Raw genomic sequence first — 19,848 nt, 5'->3', positions numbered from 1 at the left:
TTTTCAGTTAAATTGTTTAACTTTTTATAGTTGTTTCTACTCCTTTGTATGCCCATAAGACTTGTGTTCTGTGCCTGTGCTTATTTCTAAGTTTCACATTCTTTCCTCCTTCCCTGATTCTTTTGGATTATTTTTTTAAAAAATGGTAAATTGTAGCTACTCTGACTTTTATTTAACAATAGTGTAATGAAGTTTAAGTTATTATTGTAACTCTTCCCAGCCAAACCCCATGCAGTTACCTTTGGAAGAGGATCTGAGAATGTAGTAATGGACAGTAATTACTCTTACTCAGTTGTGCTGCTGATTAGAGAGGACAGTAAAATATTAACTATCCAGTTCTGGAAAGCCTTCTTCCCTTCCTCTTCCAAAGGGTTTTTAACAGCAGTAGGAAATTGTTCAGCATTCTGCCAATACATACAGGTGACGTGATCTGTTGTTTGTTACTTGTTTTAAAATGTTACTATTTATGTTCAATATATTTTGTGGTCCCAAAGTCCTGTATGAGGTTAGAGACAGATTTGTTTGAACTACCTTGTAAGTACATATAATCAGAATGTTTGAATAATGCAGTAGTGGGAGATGAGTAAATGTCAGTGTAGATTTGGGGTTGTTCCACAGTGTGGTTTATTTTTTCCAATAGGACATATTTTTTAATCTTTTTGTACTGCATTATGTATAGAGTGGCTTTCAGTGTGCAAAGTGGTGGTGTAGTCAGTACAGTGATGGTATTTTAAGAATTTTTGCTAAACAATCACTCCACACAATCCTGGAGAAAAGATAATATTTCTTAGAGCTGGCAAGCATGGGAATACTAAAAAGTGCTTGAATCAAAAATTGCCAAAATAAGTGCAAGAAATTACAAGTAGCCAAAGCATTTTCTGGTGGACTGCTGGAAGGCAAAAGTGAAAGCACCACCTGCAGCTTCCCCCACAACATTTTGAATTCGCATTAAGTAAATGCTGTCTGGTGACTTTTTGCAGGAAGTGCAATTTGCCTTTTTTTTTCTCCCCCTACTTACTACTTTTCCTGTGATAATTACTGAAGCCATGGGTTTAGAGAACTCAGGATGGTGATCAGAGTGGAATGCAGGGAGTCAGTGTGTACATTCTGAGCACTGGTTTTAATAAGCAGAGAGATGACAGTTCTTGGTAGCCCACAAAACCTGTGACAGGTTGGGAGTGGTCTGCTGGCAGTCAGTATGCTAACTGAAATCTGAACATAACTAAGGCATCTTTATTCACCACTATGGTCTCTTTAAGACTTAGCACTTCATGTCAAATACTTCTACTCTTTCATAAACCTGGACTTAGAAGGACCACATACGTGTCACTAGATTAAAAATGAATTAATTTTGCTAGTTTCATTTTTAAGAGTGTTTCACAGATAGGAAAACTGATACCAGCTGACCTAATAGCTCTTACTTATTCTTACATCATCCCTCAAGTACTGTGTAAAGCTTCATTCTGCTTCTAATTTCTTTTGCATGGTATGTCTTCATGAAATCAGACTATTCCTTTTCATATACTAACATGTTTTGCATAAGTGCAGTATCTGTCTATATAATTTCATTCTGATGCATCTTTCTAGATCTATGTAATGTTATTTTTCTCGTATTATGGAGGGATGACCATGCTTTATGGTGCTGTTATTCGCAGTCCCTTGTGTACAGGGGAGGCATTGTGCCTGGGAGCCTGGGATGAAGTGGTTAATCTGAAATCTTGAATGCAAAGGCCTTCTATCAAATTTGGTTCACATGGAACAGTGTCTTTCCTCAAGTCACTGGTGACAAGCTGGAATTCTCATAAAGTAATGCTCCTCTTGTGTTATGCTTTCATACTGCTATGTGAATGTGTCTGCAGTTTATAAGTCAATTTTTAAGCAAACACTGAAGATACCCACTTTTCTTTATCCAGACCCCTATCATACGGAAATGAGCTCACTGCATTTTTGTTCTGACAGTATGTAATTTGTAATTAGTATCAAGAATTACATTTTGTAAGGAGCGTGAATTACTATAAATTGAAAACTTAAATACATTGTTATAAGTGAGATGTGAAAGCACCAAAGTTTTAAAATAAAATCTCAGGAATCCACTGAAGATGATAAGAAAAAATGGTATATTTTTAAAGCGTATACTTGCTGTCCTGTATTAGCTTTCTTGTTTTGTTATCAGACCTATTTGGTTATTATGGAAAAATATTTTTATTGCTTGCTAACTGGTTTTTAAAAATTTTTTTTAGTTGTCTCACTAAACACTCTCTTCCTCATCTGGTAAGATTCCTGCACTTACTTTCTCTTTATTCTGTAGGTTTTAAAGAAGACAAAACAGGAGTTAATGAGGCTGTATCATTTTTAACCATATGCTCACAGAAGTTTTGAATGCCTTTTCCTGTAATTTTTTTTGTCATGGTAGCTTGACGTTGTCTTCAAAAAATAAACATTTGCAATAGTAGCTGCCATTGTTGAAGTGGGTGTAGTTACTGTATAGTTGGCCTGTGGTTAGATTAGCTGACAGATACCACCAAAAGGTCTCCTCCTTCGAAAGGAGACAGCCCTTTTCAGCACAGAGCACTCTATACCTGCAAGGGCACTGCATGGTGTGAGCATTAAGGAACTGCAGAACCTAAATCTGGATCTTCATGGTGATAGCCAGCTCTCCTGTAGCTCTCTGCTGATAGAAGATAATGCTGTTCAATGTGTGTCTACCATAAGTGGGTGAAAGGGTTGCTAGGGTTGTATTTTTTTACCCAGCAGTTACTCTGAATAGGCTTGCAAGGAATTTTTAATGTTATTTCTGTGCCATAGGAAAGCTTTTTATGGCAGTCAGAAATCTGTGTGGAAACATTTAGCCCACTTTGGCCTTTGAGCAAAATTCAGTGTATGCATGAATCTTCAGAACACAAGGCCTTTTTGAATGAGTCTCTGACTGTCAGTGAGCATGACATATATCTCTTTAGCAAGTTTAGTGCCTGTTCAGTATAGCTTATATATATAGCTGTTTCTATATCATGGTATCATACTAATGATATTAATTCCTAGTGTAACTTGGACTGGTAAATACATAGACAAGAAATATAAAAAGAGGGGGGAAAAAAGCATAAACTTTAAAAAATTAATACCAAATAACAAAACATAAATTAAAGAAACAGATTGGGATGCTTAGAATACGAGGGGCCTGCTTTGTGATTCCTAATTGCTACTTCAGTACAACTAATAGATAAGAATAATAATTGGTTGTAATTGTCAGCAGTGTGCACTAAGAAACAGATATAACCGTGGTGAGAAATAATGGTTGTCATGAAAGCATGTCAGTTAGATCATTCTTCAGAAAAGAGCAGGAGACCTGTTAAATTTCTTTCTGCATCTCTGGTCTCCTTCTGTGTGGCCAGACTAACGAGCCATTAAGACCTAAAATTTGTAGAGGATGTTGTTTCTTTTCTAGAAACAACATATATATAAGCCTTAAATTTTTTCATTTGCTTTCTTTTATTGTTTATTTTTATGATCATATTTTGGTGAGAGACCTTTCCAGCAGTAATCTCTGAACATTTGGTATCTGCTGATAATTCTGCCATTTTGAACAGGGCCAGGACATTCTAAATTTTTTCTCATTTATAACTATCAGAGAAATCATTTAGTAGGTTGTAGCTTTTAAATTTTATCTAGCTTATTCTGTCCAAGCTACTTGTTTGTATGCTATTTTATTTCCACCATTCTCATTGAAGGTAGAGAATATAGTGTGCAGGTTTATCTGCCTAACCCTAGGATCTTAAGCTGATTCAGAGCATAATTTTTTTGTATGAAATATCTGATGTTCTGTACTGATGACAGGGGAGTAAAACTGGCTAAGAAACTCTTTATCCTGTGCATTATGTGTGGAGATGTTCTGCTCTTCTCTGACAGTCATCTAATATACAATAAGCAATTTTATCTTTAAAAGTAGGATAGACACTTGAAACAGTAGGATATCTACCTGATACACTGACATATAAAAATAATCTCCAATGAGAACTTTGTTTTAGGACTTGTATTTTGGCTTTTATCCTACCTATAATTCTCATCTTTCTGTTAATGGCTTAGACTTCTGCATCAAGGACTTCTGCAAGGACTGTATCTGCTCTGACCTGATCCTTTCTGTGTGTTGGCCAATCACATTTCAACTAATACTCCTAGTTTGAGCTAGGACAGCCTTGAAGGATTTGGTGCCTAAGAGATCAAACGTCATACTAGAAGTGAAGAATTTGATTTATAAAGGGAGTTTACTTACATGATATGTAACAAGTAAAAACTTGTTCGTATACTTCAGGAAGAGCTAGAGGAGGTCTCTGGTGGGGCAACCTGGAGGAAAGAATCCCTTTCTAACACCTATGCCTGAGATCCTATAACAGATGGTTATAGGTGGTGCAGATGAACTAATCATACAGCTGACTGTAAGTGAGCACTCCAGTTCAGTCTTTGTAATGACATTACTGCTGTTTTTGAAGTAAGGCCCAGTGGTATGTTGCACCACCATGGAGAGGACTTGCATATTCTCTGCAGCTGACGTAACATGAACTGGGCATACTGGGCTCTGCTGGGATGCTGAAGTTTGTAATACTGTAATAAATATTTGAACTTCTTTCATCTCATTTTGGGTATATTAAGCAAAACTCATAAAATTATTTAAAAAATTAAACTGCACAATTACTAGTAGCGTTGGGTCTCTTGTATCAATATAAATCATTTACCTTCTGTAAATTTTAGAAATTCTGCTCAATAAACTTGGTAAAATTTCAGGGTTTTAGAGATAAAGTACCAAATTCTCTTTGTAAAGCATTTATTATGAAAGTGGAGAGTCTGAGAGATCATGTAATGTTACTGATGTTTTTCACATTTTGAAAACACCTATGTGTACGCCCTGATCCATCTGAACTGTGACTGGCTGACTAAATATTGATAGAAAGAATTAGAGAGCCCTAAGAACTTTCTGTAATACTTGTGTGAGATGTCTGATAGCTTTTTTAGGAAATACACAGAGAGAAGCCCATTTCATTTGCTTTGTAGCAAGCATCTGTTGTAAACGGAGGCTGTTGTTTCTTGTGTTGTTTGTAGGCGGACTCATTTTCAGTACCTACTGAGTAATATGTATCTCAAAGGATTAGCTAGGTGGTTTCAAAGCAAGAAATAAAACAAATGGTTTACATTGGTGAATTTGACTTCACAGGAGCTAGAAAATCCATGCAGGAAATTTACCTCTGTATGTTTTGACATCCATCTTTGGAGTTTTGAGCCTTCATCACTGGGGCTCACAGGAAGGATTGACCCTTCTTGACCAGGGCCTGTGAGGTTCCAGTGAAAGGGATGGCTCAGTCTGTGGAGTTAGAGTTTTGGTTGTGAATACTGTCCTGTTAGCAGTGAAATACTTTTTGACAAATGCACCTTTTGATGTACCAGCCTTCAAGGGAGTACTCTTAACGGAATAATACGACTAAATTTCATACTTCCATAACATTCAGCTAAAGTCTCTGTAACTATTTTTGGAAGCCAGGTACCTTTGTCTCTAGGAAGTAGCACATTTAGTTCTGTTGTTAAGTGACAGTTGCTGCCATTTACTACCAGGTTGAGAAGGTTCCTATGAAATTTTTCGTTTTCATAGTATCTGCCATACCTGATGTTTTGCTTTGTTAGAACGAATGCATATGGTTAGATGATAGATGCCAGCAGTAATGAATCAGCAGGAGAAGGAACAGGAGACCTGACAGGAGGACAGACCATGCCTTGTCCGTCTTGCTCTGGTTTTTATTTACTGATCTCTACTTCATTAGAAGTACATAATGGCAAAAGAGAAGCTGTGAGCACTACTGGAACTGTTAGTGGCAAGAAGTTATCTCAAATATTAGTAGCTGACCTCCTCAGTTCAGGGAATGGCTAACTCTTTTGTCCCTGTTCCTCACATTTGAGCACTGCTCCTAGCATGCATCCTGGCTAGCTGACTAGTCTGGTGTTCTTGGGACCTGTTGAGGCTTGGGTTGCATTTAGCTTGGTAACCATATTGTTAATTTGTGCTTAAGATCCTCAAAATGAGATCTTTATGTCCCATCTAAGGTCACTTCCAGTTTTGATTGTTACAACAGATGGCATTTGTATTGAACAAATGATGTAATTTCTCCTGTATTCGTTCTTTCTCATCCAGTGCTCTTCCATCAGATCTGTTTTTAACTGCATTGATTGTTCTGATATAGCTCCTTCGTGACTGCTTTTGTTCATAAATATTTCTTGTGGTTCCTCATGGTTTGACCACTGCTGATATTGCAAGTTACTTTTGCTAAATTGCTTCCAACAAATGTTTAAAATAAAAGAAAAAACCAAATAACTCAGCAGCTAATAACTTTTCTCCTTGCTATGATTGGGTATTTGTGGATATAGCAAATAGAACCTCCCTTTCTTGGTGAATTGACTCCTCTTTCAGAACTTGCCTTTTTCCTGTCTTCCTAATAAAATAATTAATAATTAATGCTAATAAAATGTGGTCCAGCCTGGCTATTGGATAAAGCTTTTTTACCCAAATAAGATAGCAGAGAAGCCAAGACATCTATCTAATTGCTGAGAGGTACACTGGAATGTACAACTGGCAAATGAATTGGAGCTACAGTTGCGCTTTCATATACCATTATATACCCTTTGTAAGAAAAACACATGCAGAGAATTAGTACTGAATTCACTAAGCTATTAGAAGTAAAGTTTGCTTGTGTACTTCACCATCGTTTACTAAAACAGCATGTGTACTGCATACCTCATTCTAAAATCCTGAGTCATTGGTCCATGGAAAACAAGTTGTTCATAATCTAGCTACTCATTTACCGTTTGCAAGTCTTCAAAATTAAGAAATGAAGGACATTTTGCCTTCTCTGTTGCGTAAGATGTTGCAGTAGATTGTTTCCATGCAGTATGTTTATCTTACTGTATTGAGTTTTATAGTTCATGAAGCAAATAATCCAAAGTGAATAATGCAATTATTAAGTTGCAGATCAGTGACCTTATGCATTAAACTCCTGTATTCATCACACTGTTGACCTTGCTCAGTACTCCAAAACTCAGTTTATACCCATTTCTTTGGAACTTCTTGACAATTACTACAGGAGCTGATGTCTGTTGATTTGAAAATACCAATACAAAGAATTGAGAAGGTACTTGGTGTTGCCTTAAGGGGGAGGGAGGCAAAGTTTAAAAGTTAAAATTAATCAGAAAAAAAGCATATTTTATCTTCTTTTGTTCTACTCATGAGAAGCTGAAACATTTAAGAGCAAAATCCTGATGAAGCAGAGGGGTGGGCTATTGTGAAGTGTAAGGCTCCCAGGGTCCAGGCATGTTCTCTGAGGTCTGTTTTTAGTTTGTTCATTAGCTTTGCACTGTGATTCAAATGAAACACCACCTGGGAGTCACTTAAGCACATAGCTATCATGAATAGGTGCTGCTGTATGAAGATCAGAATACTCTGTACACTGGAGGATGAAGTCCTTGGTGGAATATGCTCTGGATTTCTTGTTTTTATTTTGTGCTGAGGTACAGTGATACAGACTGGCAATCTAAACATCATTGTGTGGAAAAAATCTCAGCTTGCCTGACATAGATGAGGGATTTTGCTTAAGAAACAGAAAACAAATAAAAAAACCAAACCTGGCAGGTTCAGGGTCACAAAGTGAGGGTATCTTCCAGTATGTAGGAGTTTGGTGCAGTTACAGGAAAAATATTTTTTCCACAGACCCAACAGATAAGACTACTTAATGAATATTTTAGCCAAGGCTTGAGTTAAAATACGAAGTTGTTTTGATCACTTAAGAAGATGTGTTCTATAAATAAAAAGAAATATATAGAGATATACATACAACTTAAATTCTGCATAAGATAACTGATTTACTAAGCAAAAGCTTTCAGACTCTGTTAGTCTTTCCCACCTGCGTGTAGAGAAAGCACAAGAGTTCTTTGTGCAGGCAAGAGTAGATCGGTTTAGCTGTCACATGAGAGGAAGATAGCTGCTTCTGCTTTTTAGAGAACAAGCAGAGATTGTGAAGCCTCTGCTGTTGTATTACATTGTTCATGAATTCAAGTCCAAGGGCCTCAAAAGACTTTTTTTATATCAGTTGGGAAGTTAATCATGGGTATATGAACAAATGAAATACTGTGTTATTCTTTCACTGCTGGTGGGATGTTTTCTGTCTAGTATATGAAGTACTCAAGCAACTGAGATGGTTCATGTCATTAAATAACTTGCATCTTTATTGGATGATAAGCTCTTTGGAGCTGTGCTGTTCTTATCAAATATTTTTTGTCTTTGAACAGATTTTTTGATTGAGGAAAAAAATGTAAAGTTGAGTCTTTTTACATAGTGGTTTCTTCCACATTTGAAACTTTCAGGCACGTTCTTAATTTGGACTGTATCTACTGCTATAGTATCTTTGTTCTTCATTAATTATCACTATATTTGTCTCTGTTTCTAAAAGACAATGCTATGGAATTCAGTGCTGGGACAAAAATGACTTCTATGTCACTTGCATTACTTTTAGAATTAAGCAGGCATTAATGCTTAACCTCTGAAAAAACATTAATTCTTAGGTGGATTGTGTTTCTACTTATAAACATTTTTAAGTTCTTAATCACTAGAATCACACAGTTCTGCATATCCAAAATCAGTTATTAACAGTAGGTTTAGAAGGTAGCTTGAAAGAAAACGTATTTTGTTTACAGTGTCCATCTGCTTATTACGTTTCAGCGCTGAACAGGAAGAATTATTTCCTGCCTCAGAATCCTTTGTTTCCTTTGTCTCTACGATGAGAGAAGAAAAAAAATAACAGTACTCTCCTGACCAGCAAAAACTTTTAATTTTCTTTAAAGTACAGATTTGTGATAAATTACTTTAGTAACACAATGCTGCTGAAGATAGGAACTGTAATTTTAAGATTTTATTGCAATGAATATTGCAGGGAATATGTTTTTAGGTCATCATACAGTACATAAATGCAGTTGTGACTGCATGGTTAAATGCTTTAAAAGCTGAGACTGCACGGAAGAAAGCAGTGGTTGTAGCTAAATTATTATATAGTCTTCCTCTTTAAGCTGTGATTTTATTTTTGGAGTAAAGTCTCATTCTGACAGTTGTCTTAATCAAGCTTGCTTATTTCTAAAGAGCACTGACTTCAAGAAGATGGGTGGGGATCATGTGCTCCTGCTTAAGAATGTGGTTTTCTTGGTGATTTCGCAGATAGCTCAACAGAATCAGGAAATCTTCTAGACTGTTCATATTTGTTTTTCAGTGTCTGACAGTATTTTTTGCTTTTTGTTGTTGCTAGCAGTCACAAGGAACTACTTTGCTGTAGGTCAGAAAGTACAAGCCCAGATGGATTAAATTTTCATTTTACAGATATGAACTTGCTGTGAATTTTGCTCTTATTATAGCTGACTTTAAGAGCTCTTGAGTCATTAGTCCCTTGGAAAGAACTCATAAGGCCACTAACCTTAATTTTGTGACTTCTGTGTCTAGTTTAAATACACTTCAGGTCAGTTTGGATGGGGCAACCTAGTCTAGTGGGAGGTGTCCCTGCCCACAAGCGGGAGGGCTGGAACTTTAAGGGCTCTTCAACACAGGCCATTTTATTATTCTCTGATACTTACTCTGTATTAGTTTACAAGTTCTCTTTTTTTGAGCAGAGTTAATATATGAAGAGGCACTAGGTACATAGTTTCATTCTTGTGCATCCTCTGATTATGGAAAATTTTCATCTTTATATTAATTTCGTTAATTATTTTTAAATGGAGACTGTAGGCTTTGAATTGCCAAGGAGTGTATGAACCGTTCCAACACTTGTGAAGATGAATGGCATGACATAGAGGGTAATTTTTGTATTGGTTTTATATTTACCAAGACTTTTTTTTTACTGGTTGTTCAGTGCTACAAACAATACACACATTTTAAAGAAATATCCCTCTAAACAAGTATTGTGCTTCAAATGGCAGAACAACAGATCAGTTGTAACTCTTAAAAGGCTTCTTGCAGTCTGGTGGAAATAATGTTTTAGCAGCTGCATTGTAAGGAGAGGGAGAATAGGGTGGCACAAAGTTTAAGAATGCTGTGGCATTATACTTTAACTGAAATTAATTGTGTTTATGACTTTTTTTTCTTTGCTGTAGTCGTGACATGGAGAATAAAGAAACCCTCAGGGGGTTGCAGAAGATGGATGACCGCCCAGAAGAGCGCATGATCAGGGAGAAACTCAAGGCAACGTGTATGCCAGCCTGGAAGCATGAATGGCTGGAAAGAAGAAGCAGGAGAGGCCCTGTGGTAAGTGGCACTGATGGAAGGACAGTATCTCTAACAGCTATTACAAATAAAAATTACTTACATTTCTTTCTGTTAGAAACCTCTGTTTCTTAACAATTTCTCTGCTCCTAATCGTGGTGGTCCTGCCCGTTTCCTAGGCGGTGTTTAGCAGGACAGCGCGGCTGCCTTTCCGAAACGCAGCGCGTAGGTTGTGTTTATTTTTAAGCACAGGCGTTATCGCGGCGCTGCTGTGAGCGGGCACGGCTGCGGCACTGCTGCCCTCCAGCGGCAGCGACCGGGGCTGCGCCTGCTCACCCGGTGCGAGCCTGCTGGGAACAGGAACGCACCGAAACCCCGCTGTTCTTCGGCCGGCTCTCAGCTCTGCTGAGATTCGGATGGCAGTGTGCTGTTAGCCTTTTGCGTATTGCTTTGGCATAAACGGCTTGGAAGTGCTTTAAGAAATGCAAATAGATCAAACCTGAAACATTTTTAAGAGTAGCTTCAATTCTATTCAGCATATTGCTGGTTAATTAACAGCCATTCGTTACTTATAAATATAGTTGCATTGGTTGCTGTGACTCCCATGTACCACTAATGTAAAGTTAAGACCATCTGATGCAGTATGCAACTGTTTGGGGACAGCTTTTCTGGAACAGAAATAAGGTTCTGTTCTGAGAAATAACGTTGAAAATACTTAAAAGTGCACCAAACCCCAGTACCTCAAAGGATCAAATAACACAACTTTAAAAATGTAAATGCTTTTGGGTTACTGTGTGGTTTGAAATTGTTTTCCTGCTCAGCCCACTTCCTTTGAGGTTTCTGGGTGTGTCAGTACAACATTTGATGCTCCAGATTCTCAATTACTATAATTTGACATTTTTAATGTTTTCAAGCACAAGTAGCTGGTAACTGTAGCTTGTCCATAGGTACATAAATTTGTATTCTGATCTTCCAGGAAAGGAGAAGCATTACAGTTATTGGTAGGAGGGAAAAAATGCTTTTCACTGCTCTTTATACTTCTCTTTTATCCTGTTCCCTTTAGTAATTGGGCACTGAGTCTAGATGTCTCTTCTTACCCTAAGGAGGAAAAGCCCCTTTCAGTTTTTGTCTCAGAGAGACCTCTGGAACTTTCTGGGAGAGATCTGCTCTGTTTATCTGAGGTGTTGCTTGGAGCTTCCTTCCAGTGTTGAGTCAAGTCTCTGAGACACTGAAAAATGTAGAACTAAAACTGAATCTGCCCAGTGTGACTGTTTTTAATTTGATTCCCAGGGATGTTACTCTTACGCATTATGTGGGTCTGACAGGCAGAAAGCTGAAAGTTGTCTTGAAATATTCTAATCCTCAGTATCAAAATTGTGTTCATGCAACAAAGCAGTGAATTGGAAGTGTATATATGCCCTTTGCTTGAGCAGCTATGTCTATCCACATTGTGCAGCACCATGCACGTTGGTTAGCTCAGACGCCAAATGAGGTGTAGCTATTTTGCTTGTATGGCAGACAAAAAATGTGGATGTGGTTTTTAAACAAAGAACAGCACACCTAATTTTGCTGGATTACCTCCATGTTTGAAGTCTTTATTTTGCAAAAGTGTTGTGCTGTAGAAATAGTAACCCTAGTATTCTTCAGCTGGTACCATGTTGAATGGATGGATCCAATATTATAGCTCTTAATAAGCAGACAGTACCTGTAGAGGAAAAAGTTCTTTTGGCTTCAACTTGGCAGATGGGGAAAGTGCTATTCTTTAATATATCGTGACTGATAATTATAGAAGTACTTTGAGAATTAAATCAGTTGCTGCCACAAGTAACATAAGCAGCACAAATGGACAGGAAGAAAGGTTCTTGCTTTTGTGTTGCATATAGATCAGGAAGCTAATCCCTCTTAGATGTTAGTAGTATGGCCCAAGGCATATTTGGATATCTGTATAACGGCTTATTTATAGTAAAATAATTCTTGATTAATTTGATTTGCGTTAATGTAAAATTGCCAATTAATAATTTTAACATGTGGTTTAATTTCCTCAAGGTGGTGAAACCTATCCCTGGAAAAGTAGATGGATCAGAAATGAACAAGCTCTGTCTAGATCCTCAAGCTGAAGGACAAAACACTGCTTCACCTACACAGAAAGGAAGACGTAGTCCTTCTCCTAGCAGCTCCTCTTCATCATCTGCTAGGACAGTTAAATCTGAGTCACCAGGTGTTAGAAGAAAAAGGGTATCTCCAGTGCCTGTAAGTTGCAAGCTGTGATGTAATTTTCAGTTTGGCTATATTCTACAATCTTTTGCTTAGAGGGGCAGTTGGTCCTGCCTCTGTAGAGCAAGATGCTGATATAAAGAGGTTATTACAGGGTATCACTTGGGTGACATACGTATCTCATGTGATACTTCTCATGTGTGTTTTCTTTTTCCTTGAGTCCTGCTTCCATTTGTTATTGCTAGGAAATAAATGAAGAAATACAGATACTCAGTCTCTTAGCTTGATTAGCATGAAGAAGTGCTGGTAGTTTCTTTTTTTTTTTTTACTGTAGTCAGTTTCTCCTGCCTGTCAGTTCTCTGGGCAGGTATATTCCATTAAGGATTGGATTGTGGATGAGATTAAGATTCCTGTAGAAAAGTGTTACTGGTATACTCTTGTGATCCTCTATTTCAGAACTGATCTTTATGCACAGATAGGGAAGATGTATTTATGTACGTTGTTAGAAGTCTAAAATCACTATCACTGCATTCTAGGGAAGATGTAGAATAGAGCAAGAGTAACTGGCTGAATTAAAGATCAAGAGTATATTTTGAGGAATAATATCTAACATGCTAGGTTGTTGTAAAAATGCTCATCAACAGTTAAATTCACAATGCAATTCACTGTGCAATTCACAGTGCAATTAGAGGAAAAATAAGATCTAATTGGTTTTATTGTCCCATTGTTCTAAACAAGTTTTTCCAGTATCAGTTAAAATATGTACTGCCATTCTTTTGAACTAGGGACAAGTGTCAAAAGTTACAGCACAGCAGCAGTAGTCCTTTCCTCCTGACGAGAGAAACTGACAGCTCACCAAAATATTGAATTTTGTCTTTGATCCATTTTTACTTGGTTGGTGTTTTTTGGTTTATATTAACTTTTCACATTAAAAAGATTAAAAATCCTGGTTCTATTTTACTTATATGATGGATAGTGAATTCATTATTACTTTCATCCTAACATGAAATTCAATGCATATAAATAAAAGCAGAAGATCTGAAATGGGATTGAACCATTAATGCATTTCATAATGTTAGAAATGTGAAGAATTTAATTGAAGACAATCTTCCTAAAAGGTTTGGGCCACTGATTTTTTTATTATGGGGAAACAATATTTAAAAAAACCCCGAAAGCATCTTCAGCTAAAAGTTGCTTTCATGGTGGAAAAGGGAGCAAGCTGTATCTTTTTTTTTCTTTTCTTTGGAATTTTCTTAAACTTTTGATCTTTGTTGGACTTGTATTCCCTTTTGTAAACTGTAGTCATAGCATTTTTTCATTTATGAAATACATTAGCATTACAGCCTTATATAGTGATCTCTTTTATTGAGTAATAAGTCTCTGATTATCTTCTGATTGAATTATGTTTGATAATTCAGTAGTAATATGGTAAGGCAACCAATGACATTAAAATAAAAAGCAATTTAAGACTCCTTTTGTGTCCCAATGTCAGGCAAGTTTCAGCTACAGAATTCAGTTTTCATATGCCCTCAAGTTCTGGCATGGGAGAAGAGTAATCCTTTTAAATCATAGAGTCTAAGAGATTGTAGTAGTTCCAGGTTTTGGGGACTCTTATTCTGGAAATAAATAAACCATACCTATTTAAACATTTTTCTGTCCTTTGAATGCTCATGACGGAGGCACTTCTATAGTTTCAGAGCGGACGGATAACACCACCTCGACGAGCCCCATCTCCAGATGGCTTCTCTCCATACAGCCCTGAGGAGACAAATCGCCGTGTCAACAAAGTGATGCGAGCCAGGCTGTACCTGCTGCAGCAGATAGGACCCAACTCTTTCTTAATTGGAGGCGACAGCCCTGATAATAAATACCGAGTGTTTATTGGGCCTCAGGTAGGGAATGTTTTTGTCTTGTTTATAGCTTTTACCAATTCATAGTTAATTTCAGAAATCTGTTTAAAGCCAAATGAGATCAATCATTGATCACTGTTCTGTAAAGTAATGTTTCAAAGTTGTAATCTGTACTCATGGAATACCAAAATCAGCTTGTAATTTGTAAACTACATTTGTCTACAGTTTCTCTTTTTTGAAAGAAAAAAGTCATTCCTAGAAGTGGCTCTGAATTATATGTCTTACATACTCTTGGCTAAAATTTGGCCACTTAATTCCTCTATTCATGGGATGTGTATAAATGACAAACACATGACATAATTCCCTTATTGTGTGATAATTTCATTGATACCCATAATGAGGTTCATAGGCTTTCTTGGTACTAATGTGATGCAATATTGGGACACATCCAGGTTGGATAAAGAGAAGCATCTCATTTAAGTTTGATTGATGTCCTGTTGTGGATTTGTGATTATATGCATAAATTCCTTCCAGTTTGAAGCATAAAAATAGCTTCAGTTGATTAAAAAAAAGGGACGGGGTAGAGGGAGAAAATAAATTGAAAACCGGTGTCATAATTATATGCTTTCTCATTTGTGTTTCTGAATAATATTTTAGGAATTCTCTTTTTTTGTAAGTCCATGCAAGAGACATTTTTGCTGTATATGAAATATTTTTGTGTTGAGGGATGGGTAGTGTATGTTCTATGATACACTTAAATGTGTAAAAATTACCAAGTCAGTAGAGCCTTAGCATATACTTTTCTTTGCAGACTTGTAGCTGCGGCCGTGGGACTTTTTGTATTCATCTGCTGTTTGTTATGCTGCGGGTCTTTCAGCTTGAACCCTCAGACCCAATGCTCTGGAGAAAGACACTGAAGAACTTTGAGGTAATCAATTTCTAATAGATGTAATGATGATCTAGAAGACACTCTATAATGTCTTCAGGACACTATCTTAAAAATGCTGAAAACTGTTAGATTTCAAAGCAACAAGAAATATGTTTATAATTATATCTTTAATTCAGTCACAAGAGTTCTTTCAGTGGAAAAAATTATCTGCAAATATTACACATAACTGCATAAATAGTAGAGAGCTGTGGTTTAGTGAGTGATTCAACTCTTGGGATTTTCTACTCAAATTTATAGATCTGTCTCTCTGAGTTGCTAATAGGAAGGAAGAAAATGGGTATTTTGAAGTGATCGTGTGTTTACTTAAAGCTGTTATTTTCAATAAGCAGGTAAGTTTTTGGTATAAAATGTTTCTTGTGATCTTTTTAGTAGTAAGACTTCTGATGAATAGATTTTTCCTGTTAGCAGTAGTTTATGCTTTGGTAATATGACTTTTAATTACAAGCTATTCATAGGATAAATACGACTGTTGCTATCTTTTTCTGATGTTAGGTTGAGAGTTTGTTCCAGAAATATCACAGTAGGCGTAGCTCGAGGATCAAAGCTCCATCTCGTAACACCATCCAGAAGTTTGTCTCACGCATGTCAAATTCTCATACATTGTCATCATCTAGTACTTCTACATCTAGTTCAGAAAACAGGTTAGTATTTTTTAAAGGAATTACAAGCTTTGTTTTGTAGTTTCAGAGTCACCTACATTCTTTTTGTTCAAAGCTGCTTTCATTTCAAGCCACTTTAAGTCTCTGCATTTGCAAGCTATCAAGTCAAGCATACATTAGTCACTGTGGTACCAAGTGGGCATATTTGTTTTGTAACTTCTGTTGGGAAAATGTTAAGCAGAGTTGTGAAAAGAATTTTTTTGACCCTGTATGAATTTTGCAAAACAAACTTAAATCTGAGTGCAAGACTGAAGCATATGTCAACTTTGGTAGCCTATTGTGTGCATTTTTTCAAATACAGCACTTGTGCAAATGTTAACAGAAGAATAAACATGATTTTTCTTTGTCTCCTATCCTGCTTTGGAGAAAAGCTTGTGTGTCTGACAATACAATGAAAAATATTTAGGTAAATGCACTCTATGTAAACACATACATAAATGTAAAAACACAAGTAAGCATATGTTTTTAAAACTTTAAACATTCATTGAAAATGGATGTTTAAATTATTTTAAAAGGGCAATTAATGTCCTAGCTTTATAGTTTGTACAATACTAAATGATGTCTGTGAATTTTAAGTGATGTGTTATTCTTTCATACTTTTTCCCTGACTTCTACTTGAGTGCTTTTATACATTCTTTTCCATGGTTTTGAAAAGATGCTGATTAATTTTTTAAACAAATAATTTATGCTTGCATTATTTTGTGGGTAAACTGTACATCATTTAGAGAGGTCAAACCAAAGAAGGCAACCCTAACTGAGGCTTTGTTTTGTGTGAAGTGGAATCTAACTTAAGGAGTACCTTGATGTGTTACTTTGTGATAATGAGCATATTAGTAAGTATTGAATATATTTAGACAGGTTTATAATTCTGATATACAGACTGTGACATTAACTTCACTTCATCTTTTACTTATTTTTCCAAATTATGTCACGGTAAATAAATTCCATAAACAAAGCTGTAAATACATTAATTACTCTGGAACTACTTATCTGTGACAAGCCAGTTCCTTTTATGTAGATACTTTGCATAGGAATTATTTTTTCCCATAGGATTGTGAACTTCGCTGCCTTAGTTATCACTTTTTACAGGGTGAAGGATTTTTCAGTTGTTTGCCAGTACACCTGGTGATACTGATTCACCCTGCAATAATGATTCAATGAGAGAAGCTACTGTTTTGTACTAGTCTAAATTTGTATGGTATAGTTATTGAAGAACACTGAGCATCAGATTCATTTGAAATAGAAGTATACTCGGTTCTGGTATTTCCTGTGACTTGCAGTTATGTTTTGTGTACTGCTAATTCTTCAAAAATAAGTTTCTAATTAATAAATATATATACATGTGGAAAATTATTTTTCATTGTAAGCTTACTTTTGTGGATTTTCTCAAGGAAAAAATAGCTTTGCAAGCATTTGCAAAGAAATAGAAGGGAATACTTGTATAGAGAAATGTAGAAATAATGCATGTACAAGTTAATTTTATTCTTAAAATACATTGTTGTTAAACAAATGCAGGGTGCCTGCAAAGTTTTAGATGCATGCCAGCTATACCTTAAATTTTTTGCAATGAGTAATTAGAGTTTTGCACATTTAAACAGTATTGCAAAGGATTAAAAATCTGTGCTTTTCATTGCATGTTGTTTAAGTTTAGAAGAATTTTTTGGGTAAATCTCTGGTTATATCCATTTAAAAATAAAATTGGAGAAAAATAAAATAGAAACAACAAGTAAAACAGGGAAAATAGGGTTTTTTCTAAACGTCTATGTGTGACATGTATGTTAGTGTTCATGTGAATCTATTCCATCAGTTTCTGTTAGTGGCAGAAAATTCTTGAGCAGTTGTTTATTTTTTGAGTTTTACTATGTTAATCGAAGAGTATTTACAGTTTCCTGTAAAGGGCTAGAGACTACCTTGTGACTCCACATTCTGAAAGGAATGTGATGAAAAAGAATGTGGTTAGCTTTCAAAGTACAAAAATTTCTTAGTTTTTCAAAACCAAATTATAAATTAAAAAGTGAAGGTTGGTTTGTTTAAAGAAGCCTTAGGGGAAAAAAATGTTAAGTGCCCAAAGCTGGGCCTTTCAATCTCTAATTGGTATCTGACCTAGTTTGAAAAGATGTCATGCGTTTTGTGACTTTCCCTTTCATTTCAACAAAGTGTTGTCTGTACTCAGTGCTTCTAAAAATCTGGTTGCTTACTTACTCAGACCAAGGTTTAGGAGAATGGTTCATGAATAGCCTATAGTTATCCAGAAGTGACTCTTCCAAACTGAAAGTTAATATTTTTTCACTGTTAAAGCATGTTCTGAATTCTGATATGCCTCTCCTACAATCACAAATGTCTCTTTTTATAGTATGAAGGATGAAGAAGAACAGATGTGCCCCATTTGTTTGTTAGGCATGCTGGATGAAGAGAGTCTAACTGTGTGTGAAGATGGCTGCAGGAACAAATTACACCACCACTGCATGTCAATATGTATGTTACCTTTGCTTTGTAGAGTTCTGGTGACTCTAAATCTGCAGAAGTACTATAGCTTATTATGGGTTTGGGTTGTTTGTTTTCTTTTTAATAAAAAAACCCAGAAATCTTCTCTTAAATGGTGACTGTTAACTTTGAGAATGTGGTATCATTCAGGTACTATTGATACACCTTATTTTATCACTTACTCACAAATCGAGTTTGTAATTCAGTGCTCTGATATAGAAGTTACCTGCAGGTCTAGAGGTTTAAGCTTCTCTTACCTGAATGAAAAGATTATGTCCAATTAGACCAATGTTAGGAATGGCCTTTTAACTCCCTGTGACTTGTCATTAGAATGCATGAAAGTCATATAGTGTCAGCTTGGATTATATAATGAATTATGAAGTATGTTTATATAATACATTAAATAAAGAGTATAAGTATTTACAGTTTGCATTTACAAATAAAATTTTCCTATATTTGTGGTGCAAAAGGACTTCAATTTCAGTTCATAACTCAAAATATTCATTGTACTACTGAAGTGAAGCATTTCTTCATGCAGGAAAAAAAAGTTTAAGCACCCATATTTTAATGCCCAGGCTGTTAAAAGCGGCTCAGTTCAGAAGCGTTTATTATGAAACTGATGTTCTTCAGTAAAACTTAGAAATAATTATGCCATTTTCTGGTTTCGTACCCTGTAAAACTTAAATGCATATTATCCTGTTGCTGTATTCCAGGGGCAGAAGAATGCAGAAGAAACAGAGAGCCACTTATCTGTCCACTTTGTAGATCTAAATGGAGATCTCATGATTTCTATAGGTGAGGATTCAGTTGGTGTATAATAAACTATCTGTTTCTGGATCTTCAACTGATATTTCTGAATATGCTAGAGTATTACCTCAGATGTTTTATTTGTTACCTGTGTTATTTGTTCTTGATCTGTAGTCATGAATTGCCAAGCCCTGTGGACTCTTCTGTTCTCCGTGTGGTTCAGCAACAATCTCAGCAGCAGTCTGCAGTTGGATCACAGAGAAGAATCCAAGATAGCGATTTTAACCTTACTCATTATGGAGTCCAGCAGATCCCTTCTATATATAAAGATTCAGCTGAGCCATGGATTCAGGTAATTTTATTTTGTGAAAAACATAATAGCCTTTAGAGTGTAGAGGTGGCTTCAGCTGAACATGGGTCAAATACTTAAAAATGAGAGAACTGCCATTATTTTTGTCCGGTATAGCCAGATCTTGATTTCAGGACTGTTAATATCAATGTCTAGAAACCAACTTCATGCTTAATAATTAAAATCCAAAGTGAATTAAGCTGTCCTAACAGTCATTCTCCCACTTCTCCTAATAGATTTTTTACAGAACCAGTAGTATATGATTTATGATGTTTTATTTCTATCACAGAATCTGTTTTTTAAGTCACTGTACCTTTGGACAT

The 19,848-nt window shown here is 36.0% G+C and overlaps 1 protein-coding gene across 4 annotated transcripts in view; it reads left to right on the top strand.

The window, feature by feature from the left end:
- The window catches only part of MAP3K1 (mitogen-activated protein kinase kinase kinase 1), a 58,720-nt gene that overhangs the window by 24,793 nt on the left and 14,079 nt on the right, over positions 1–19,848 (top strand). For all 4 annotated transcript variants that reach the window (XM_042028324.1, XM_042028325.1, XM_042028322.1 and 1 more), the window contains exons 2-9: positions 10,165–10,315; positions 12,320–12,523; positions 14,179–14,379; positions 15,149–15,265; positions 15,779–15,927; positions 18,299–18,420; positions 19,143–19,224; positions 19,351–19,528. In XM_042028324.1, the coding sequence (XP_041884258.1) occupies positions 10,172–10,315; positions 12,320–12,523; positions 14,179–14,379; positions 15,149–15,265; positions 15,779–15,927; positions 18,299–18,420; positions 19,143–19,224; positions 19,351–19,528 (1,197 nt within the window). In that variant the 5' untranslated portion in view covers positions 10,165–10,171. The remainder of the gene's footprint in view (positions 1–10,164; positions 10,316–12,319; positions 12,524–14,178; positions 14,380–15,148; positions 15,266–15,778; positions 15,928–18,298; positions 18,421–19,142; positions 19,225–19,350; positions 19,529–19,848) is intronic.

The sequence above is a fragment of the Corvus kubaryi genome, unplaced genomic scaffold (assembly GCF_017639235.1).
Source record: "Corvus kubaryi isolate FWS band 111438036 unplaced genomic scaffold, C.kubaryi_AGA036_p1.0 37308, whole genome shotgun sequence".
Taxonomy (NCBI): Eukaryota; Metazoa; Chordata; class Aves; order Passeriformes; family Corvidae; genus Corvus; species Corvus kubaryi.
The sequence above is the reverse complement of the archived record's forward strand: the minus strand, read 5'-3'. Positions and strand labels throughout refer to the sequence as shown.